Here is a 9,353-nt window from a genome sequence, read left to right as displayed (position 1 = left end):
AATTCTGGGGCGAGCTCCTCTCCCAGAGCTACAGGGTTTGGCCTGGCCTGGTTTTTATCAGCAGAGAGTGGGCCATATCTGCATGTCTCCTGCTATATAGCAAGCTCAGGGGTGGGATGGCTGAGGAGAAGGCAGTGCGGAGAGCGGATGAGAGTTTCCTGGAAAACACTGGAGGTAATCCTATCACTCTGGAAAATACAACTTCAGATTATGTGATTGTGCCTTGGTAATCATTTAGTAGACATCAGCTTATTTAACTTTTACATGTTTGCAGAATATATTTAATGCAACTGTCAATGTTAGATTAATTACATACAGAACAGAGCAGTTGTGCAGTGTGTCCGATATCACACATGTGGCCAGAGTTAGCCCTAGTATCTGTGCCTGTGCCTCTAAACACTGGAGGAGACTGCTCCTCTGAGACAACTCCAGGGCGGTGTGGGACATGTCTAGAGGGGTTTTCAGGATGTCCCTCCTGTCATAACAACTTTATATAATTTTGCCTTTTCTAGTGTTTACCTGAAATCTACAATCAGTGTTCACATGTGTGTATTTTCAGGAGTCCTTGATTATTCAAGTGTCAATATTTATCCATTTCTTGCTCTTTCTCAGCCAATATATTCATTTTTGTTACTGCTTTATTAAAAAAAAGTCAATAATGAAATCAAATTGATAGTGCAGCATTTGGAAAATGTTGATATATGTGTGCAGTCATTGAATCAGCACTTCAATCATGTTTTAGCAATTAAGTTAACCTCTAATTTTTTTATCTCACTTGTCTGTAATTTTATTTCACCACATTGTTGCTCTCCCCACCCTATTTTCAGAAAAATTCAGATCTTCTCTATGTTAACTTAGAATATTGCATCTTCTGCAATTTGTACAAATGAAATCACATGAAATTGATGGTGAATTCTTTAGCTTCCTTCACTCAGCAAAATTATTTGTCCTCATTCATATATTGACCAATCTAGCTTGATCCCTCTGTTTCTGAAAGGCCTTCTCCATTGAATTGCATGAACATAGCTTCTGGTGTGAGGCATTGCAACTTCGGTATTTGATATTAGTTTAGTGAATTACATAAGAAATATGCATCCGTGGATGTTGGTAACTGGACAGTCATCAGAAGCTGGGTGAGTCATATGATCAGGACAAACCTGGGCTCTCTTCTTAGTACCTGGAAAGAGTGGGCTGAACTTATGTGGGGCAACAGAGGGGAAGAGACAGACCAAACATCCAGAACGAGGTGAGCGCCTCACTTACCAGGTGGTCTCTGGGCCTTTTGTTTGAACCCATGCAGAAGGACCTGTCCTCGCCTTCAGGGAAATGGTGAGGTTGCAGAAAAGATCACAGTGACCAATAATTTCTACTACAGAGTTAAAAGTGTCATAGACCTGTACACATCAATGTGGGTGTGTATACGGTTTGCTAGGGTGTTCTCATACACACACAAAAAATGAAATTATATTTTCTGGAAAGAAAACCAAAGGGCTTCTGAATTTGTAGGTTTTGTTATTCTCAAATATGCCAGCTCCCATTTTAGGATGCTGCTCCCTAGGAACCAGGACATTGACGCTCTGACCCTGCTGATAGAACGAGGGGCTAAGGCTCAGTTCTGGACAAGAGCTACTGATAAGAGACTCACTTCTTCCACACAGCCCCACTCATGGCTGGAGGCTCTTCCCTGGGTGCAGCACCACAGAGGACATTGGGTCCCTGGTTCCCAGCCCTGCTCCTGTGGCAGAGAGTCCACCCCAGCAAGAACTGCATGCTGATGAAGTGGAAACTTCCCCCAACCCTCCACTGAGCACTCAGCGCCTGTGCTGAGGGAGGAGAAGGCTCATCTGTCTCCACCTGCAGAACCTTACTTAGGAGCTCTGTCCCAGGAAAGAGGGGCTGCTGGAATTTAGCCACAATATAGAATCTTAAATCTGATCTTAAACTACCTACATTCATTTACAATAGAATGTGGAAAAGTTCAAAGCTTGAGTATGCTCTCCAAAACACTGGAGGCTGTGGTGAAAGGAAGGCCCTTGGAAAGAAACGGGAGGATGCATGGGGGACGATGGCTAAACTGCTGGCCTGCTGGCTGGCTGGCTGGCTGGCTGGCTGGCTGGCAAGGAGAGAGAGAGCTGGAGGAGTTCTTCTGGGGTCAGAACAAATATCAGACACTCTTCAAACAAGCCCAATTTTGTCTGTTTTAGTCTGTGATGGAATACAAACCTTAGTGCATTGTTGAAAAGAATAGAATTTTCAATCTCCAAGTGGTGGAATTCAACATCTGGGCCTGATCAGGAAAGAGACAGAGAAAGCTCAGCCCATACAACTGATATCTGAGAATGGCAGTGTTTCTTACAACTGTGTCCCTTTGGTCTTTGAGACTGGCTTCTCTCAATTAGCATAATGTCTGGAGTTCACTTGTAATAGTTTGTGTATCGGTCATTTGTTAGTTTTTATGCTGATGGTATTCAATGTATAGATGGTGCCTACCTTCTTTGCCCATTCGAATTTTGATACATTCATGTTATTTTTCGTTTCTAACACGTGTGTGCACACACACACGCACACACGTTGAATATTTGCATAGAGGTTTTGTTTGAATATAAAATTGTATTTCTCTGAAGCAAATATTCAGGAAGGAGATTTTTAGGTAATTTGTTAAGGGCATATATAATTTTACAAGAAACTAAAAATTATTTTCCTGTGTAGCTGTTTCATTTTGCATTCCCATTAGCAATGTTTTAGACTCTAGAAACCTAGTATGCTCACCAGCATCAGCATGATCCATCTTTCTTCTTAGTTTCAGCCATTCTGAAAAGGGTGTTTGGGTATCTTATTGTGGTCTTGATTTGAATTTCTCTGATGAAAAATCCTGTTGAGATCCTGTTTATATGCCTATGTGTAATCTGTACATCTTCTTTAATGAAATTTCTGCACAAACCTTTGCCTATTTTATCCATGGGTTGCTTCTTCTTTTATTCACTGTTGCGTTTTGAGGGTTCTTACTATAATTACATAGGTGGCGATATGAATTGCAAGTCTCCTCATCTGAAACTTGACATTCATTTTCTTAAAATCAGTTGAGTACAAAAGGATTTTAAGTTAAATGAAGTTCAACTGATATTAATTTCATTTATTGATCATGATTTAAACTTTAATTTTCAAGATCTTTGGTCAACTATTAATGATTTTATATTTTCAATTATAATTGCTTTTATCTTTATTTATATAAATTTAAGGGCTAAGGGGGCAACTTTGTTACGTGGAAATATTACATAGTGGTATTGGCTTTAGTGTACCCAACACCCAAGTAACGTACATTGTACCCATTAGGAGATTTTTCATCATGCTCCCAACTCCTACCTTCCCATTCTGCTAAGTCTCCAATGTCCATAATCTCTCTCTCCATATCCTTGTGTACACACCGTTTTCCTCCCACTTACAAGTAATAATGTGTGATATGTGGCTTTCTGTTTGTGAGTTAGTTCACTAATTATAAAGTCCCTCAATTCTAGGCATCTTGCTGCAAAAGACACAGTTTCATTCCTTATTGTGGCTGACTAGTATTAAATTGTGCATATACGCTATATTATTTTATAAAATCATCTGTTGGTGGACACTCAGGTTGACATATGTGCTATTGAGAATAGATTTGTGGTAAACATAGAAGTGTGCGTATCTTTTTGAAATAATGATTTCTTTCTCTTTGGGTAGTTACCCAGTAGTGGGATTGGTAGAATAAAGGCCAGTACTGTTTCTCATAAGTCTCCATACTGTTTCCTCTCTCTCTCTTTTTTTTTTTTTTTTTAACTATACGTTAAGTTCTGGGATACATGTGCAGAATGTGCAGGTTTGTCACGTAGGTATACATAGGCCATAGTGGTTTGATGCACCCACAAACCCATCATCTACAATAGGTATTTCTCCTAATGCTATCCCCTCCAGCCCCCCACTCCCCGACAGGCTCCGGTGTGTGATGTTTGTTCCCCTCCCTGTGTCCTTGTATTCTCATTGTTCAACTCCCACTTATGATTGAGAACATGCAGTGTTTGGTTTTGTGTTCTTGTGATAGTTTGCTGAGAATGATGGTTTCCAGCTTCGTCCATGTCCATGCAAAGCACCTGAACTCATCCTTTTTTATGGCTGCATAGTATTCCATGGTATGTATGTGCCACATTTTCTTTATCCAGTCTATCATTGATGGGCATTTGGGCTGGTTCCAAGTCTTTGCTATTGTCAACAGTGCTGCAATAAAAATATGTGTGCATGTGTCTTTATAGCAGAATGATTTATAATCCTTTGGGTATATACCAAATAATGGGATTGCTGGGACAAATGGTATTTCTAGTTCTAGATCCTTGAATAATCACCACACTGTCTTCCACAATGTTTGAAGTAATATACACTACCAACCACAGTGTAAAAACGTTCCTATTTCTCCACATCCTCTCCAGCAGCTTGACTTTTTAATCATCGCCATTCTAACTGACGTGAGATGGTATCTCTTTGTGGATTTGATTTGCATTTCTCGAATGACCAATGATGATGAACTTTATTTTATATGTTTGTTGGCTGAATAAATGTCTTATTTTGAGAAGTGTCTGCTCATAACCTTCCCCCAATTTTTGATGGGGTAGTTTTTTTTTTTTATTGTATGTTTGTTTATGTTCCTTGTGGATTCTAGATATTGGCCTTTTGTCAGATGGATAGATTGCAAACAATTTCTCCCATTCTGTAGGCTGCCCATTCACTCTGATGATAGTTTCTTTTGCTGTGCAGAAGCTCTTTAGTTTACTTAGATCCCATTTGTCAATTTTGACTTTTGTTGCCATTGCTTTTGGTGTTTTAGTCATGAAGTCCTTGCACATGCCTATGTACTGAATGGTATTGCCTAGGTTTTCTTCTAGGGTTTTTATGGTTTTAGGTCTCACGTTTAAGTCTTTAACCCATCATGAGTTAATTTTTGTATAAGGTGTAAGGAAGGGATCTAGTTTCAGTTTTCTGAATATGGCTAGCTAGTTTTCCCAACACCATTTATTAAATAGGGGATCATTTTCCCCATTGCTTGTTTCTGTCAGGTTTTTCAAAGATCAGATGGGTGTAGATGTGTGGCATTATTTCTGGGACCTCTGTTCTGTTCTATTGGTCTATATATCTGTTTTGGTACCAGTACCATGCTGTTTTGGTTACTGTAGCCTTATAGAATAGTTTGAAGTCAGGTAGCGTGATGCCTCCAGCTTTGTTCTTTTTCCTTAGGATTGTCTAGGCTATATGGGCCCTTTTTTTATTCCATATGAAATTTAAAGTAGTTTTTTTCTAATTCTGTGAAGAAAGTCAGTGGTAGCTTGATGGGGATCGCATTGAATCTATAAATTACTTCAGGCAGTATGGCCATTTTCACAATATTGATTCTTCCTATCTATGAACATGGAATGATTTTCCCATTTGTTTGTGCCCTTTCTTATTTCCTTGGGCAGTGGTTTGTAGTTCTCTTGAAGAGGTCCTTCACATCCTTTGTAAGTTGTGTTCCTAGGTATTTTATTCTCTTTGTAGCAATTGTAAATGAGAGTTCACTCATGATTTGGCTCTCTGTTTTTCTATTATTGGTGTATAGGAATGTTTGTGATTTTTCCACATTGATTTTGTATCCTTAGACTTTGCTGAAGTTGCTTATCAGCTTAAGGAGATTTGGGGCTGAGATGATGGGGTTTTCTAAATATATAATCATGTCATCCACAAACAGAGACAGTTTGACTTCCTCTTTTTCTACTTGAATACCCTTTATTTATTTCTACTGCCTGATTTCCCTGGCCAGAACTTCCAATACTATGTTGAATGGGAGTGGTGAGACAGGACATCCTTGTCTTGTGCCGGTTTTCAAATCCACCATGATCAAGTTGGCTTCATACCTAGGATGCAAGGTTGGTTCAACATATGCAAATCAATAAACATAATCCATCACATAAACAGAACCAATGGAAAAAAACACATGATTATCTCAATAGATGCAGAAAAGGCCTTCAATAAAATTCAACACCCCTTCATACTAAAAACTCTCATTAAACTAGGTATTGATGGAATGTATCTCAAAATAATAAGAGCTGTTTATGACAAATGCACAGTCAATATCATACTGAATCCATACTGTTTTCTATAGAGGTCGTACTTGTCCACATTCTCATCAACAGTGTCTAAGAGTTCACTTTACATTTCATCCTCTCCAACATCTGCTATTTTTGACTTTTTAATAATAGCCATTGTGAATGGTATGATATTTCACTACAGTTTTAATTTGCATTTCTCTGATGATTAGTGATGCTGAGCATTTTTTATATATCTATTGTCCATTTTTATGTGTTATTTGCAAAAATGTCTACTCATGTTCTTTGCTCATTTAATTGGGGTTATTTGGTTCTTGTTTTCTTTCATTGTTGTTGTTTGAGTTTCTTGTTAATTCTGCATGTTAGCACTCTGTCAGATGCACAGTGTGCAAATATTTTCTATCATTCTGCACTTTGTCGCTTCACTCTGTTGCTATGAAGAAACTTGTTAGATTCATTAAGTCCCATTTTTCTATTGTTTGCTTTTTGTCTTTTTGTTTTTGGCTTGTGCTTTTGAGTTCTTAGTCGTAAATTATTTACCTAGGCCAATGTCCAGAAGAGTTGTCCTGGTGTTTTCTTTGAATACGTTTACAGTTTGAGGTCTTACATTTAAACCTTTAATCTATTTTGTGTTAATTATTTACATGTTGAGGGTGGGGGTCCAGTTTCATTCGTGTGCATATAGCTATCCAATTTCCCCAGCACCCTTTATTGAATGGGGTGTCCTTTCCCTGGTGTATACATTGGTTAATTTTTGTTAACTTTGTCAAAGATCACTTGGCCATAGATTATGTGGCTCATTTCTGGGTTCTGTAAAATGTACCCAAGAGCCTTGATTCTCCTGGGGCCTCAGTACTGATCTGCTCGCTGCTTGAACTCCGTTGACTCAGTGATGCTCCTATCATTGTAGTGGTTTGTTGTCATGCGATGGTTTTCCTAAAATTGTGGACAATTCTGTTTTCATGTTCAAACATGAGCTAGGAATTTCATAAGAAAAGTGTTGTCGAATTTTTCATTTCTTTTCCACATTGCTCTTCAGACTTACTGAGATGGGTTTCTGATGTCAAGCTGAGGCATTTTCCTTTCCAAGTGTTGGATTTTATACTTACCTGGGTGTTTAATCATTCCCTGTGTGGAAATCAGCCTCATCTATCACACCTTCCCTATAAAATTTTTAGAAATTTATTTGTGCACTGCAAGTGAGACACTCCATGATGAGGACACATTCCATCTTTCTTGTTGTTTCATAAAATTACTTTATTAGTGTAAATTTTTCTCTGCAAAAAAAGATGGTATCTGGATTTTAATTAATCATCCTGCTCTTTTATCTCCAATTCTTCTCCAACATTATTTCCTGCAGTTTAAGAATGTCATATGTTATAGATATTTGTATTCAGCCCCTTGGAAGGATATGAGCTCAAGAAATAAGTGGCCACATATCAGTGATGCATGTGGCCCAGGTAACAGGAATCTTTCATGCTCAATCTTTGTCAAACAGGATATAGCCTCTGCTTACATGAATCACTAACAGGGAACATGCCATTTAATAGTACAGAATAGGAAAACAGACAGGGCTCTGAGTTTGGTTGGTATAGGAAACACAAGCCCTGGCGGGAAATGGCATCTCAGTCACACTTTCCTGTTCTGCAGAGGTAGGGAGGGAGCACCACTGAGATGCAGCCTGGGTTCTTGTACAGGAGGCATCCTGGGCTGTGTCTCTGTGCTCTCCGTGCGCAGTAATACGTGGCTGTGTCCACAGGGTCCATGTTGGTCATGGTAAGGACCACCTGGCTTTTGGAGTTGTCCTTGGAGATGGTGAGCCTGCTCTTCAGAGATGTGCTGTAGGATTTTTGGTCATTCGAAAAAATGTGTGCAAGCCACTCCAGGGCCTTCCCTGGGGGCTGACGGATCCAGCTCATACCCATTGTAGAAGTGCTGAGTGAGAACCCAGAGACAGTGCAGGTCAGCGTCAGGGTCTCTGTGGGTTTCACCAGCGCAGGACCAGACTCCTTCAAGGTGACCTGGGACAAGACCCCTGTGGAGAAGACATAAGAAGATGAAGCCCACAAAGGACACAACTGATGTTTCACTTCTGAGGAAGTCCCTGACCACAGCACTCACAGGAAGGAGTGGTCAGCAGCAGGAGCGTGGAGCAAAGTGTGTCCATGGTGGGGCACAGGAGTTACTGAGCTGGGCCCCATGCTTGGCTTTTCAACCATGAGGAGGGTGGAGCTGGAGGAAATTTGCATCCCTTCATCTGAGCCCTACTCTATGGGGTGGACTCAGGTCTCAGGACTCAGTAGGGGAGTGCATCTGTGGTGAGGAGCAGTGAGCCCTCAGGTGTGGGCGTCCACGTGTGCTCTCCATAGGGGACTCCATCTCATTTCAGGACCATGCCTCTCAGCCAAGGCTCTAAGATTCCTGCTCCTACAGACAGGGCCTTCTCTAAGGCTCCCCCAGGGAGCATGCAGCTTTCTGGTTTTAGTCCTAGAGGATGAGAGTGGAAATCAATAGAGATGGTTTTCTTTCTTCCTTCAGGAGAAATGAGGGTGGGAATCTGGGAGAGCAAGGGGCTTCCCATAAGTGTTCTGATAAAAATCCTCTTTGTTTAGGGGGAAAGTGATGATTTTTTTAAATGATAGAGAATACATCAACAAAACATTTAAAAATGTATTGTGTAAAGAAGTGTAAATGGCATCTCAGCCATTTACACACTGCAAGACACACTGCTTATTAGTGTGTCTGCACATAGGTGCATTCCTATAGGAATGTTCCATGGATAATCAATCTTGTCTTTATGCCCTGTCAGCCCTTTAGGAAGAGTAGACTGCATCTCTGACATCCCTCTTCCAGCGTGTGAGTGAGCAGAGGCTTTAAACAGGGTAACTGGAGGAATCCCAGGGGAGCAGCTGGCAGACTGTTCCCAGCCTTGATTTCCACCTGCCCTGGAGGTGGTCTCTGTGCTCATAAGGCCATGGAGACTTTTGTCAGTTCAGATTGACCTAACTACTGCAAACAATAATGTTCAGTAATTGGAAATTTCTAGAACAATGCACATATACATACACACCTCCATGCCAGCCATTCTGAGCTCTGTGATTTAGTGGAAGTTAAGCATTTGCACTGCGGCCATAAAGTAGGATCATTATGTAACTCACAATGTTGTAGTAAAATCACAGTTCTGCAGTAATTAAAGGCTGGTGATTTACACTGGGCTCTATTGCTGAGAGTTTTGGTTGTCAGCTGCAGGAA

The 9,353-nt window shown here is 40.4% G+C and overlaps 1 gene segment (V, D, J or C); it reads right to left on the bottom strand.

Moving 5' to 3' along the window:
- Positions 1–7,726: 7,726 nt before the first annotated feature.
- On the bottom strand, positions 7,727–8,268 carry LOC116456208 (immunoglobulin heavy variable 2-26-like). The segment is given in 2 exon segments: positions 7,727–8,136; positions 8,223–8,268. Coding segments are annotated over 2 exon segments (456 nt in total).
- Between the last annotated feature and the right edge of the window lie 1,085 nt (positions 8,269–9,353).

The sequence above is a fragment of the Hylobates moloch genome, unplaced genomic scaffold, assembly GCF_009828535.3.
Source record: "Hylobates moloch isolate HMO894 unplaced genomic scaffold, HMol_V3 SCAFFOLD_16, whole genome shotgun sequence".
Taxonomy (NCBI): domain Eukaryota; kingdom Metazoa; phylum Chordata; class Mammalia; order Primates; family Hylobatidae; genus Hylobates; species Hylobates moloch.
This window is presented reverse-complemented; position numbering and strand designations above follow the sequence as displayed.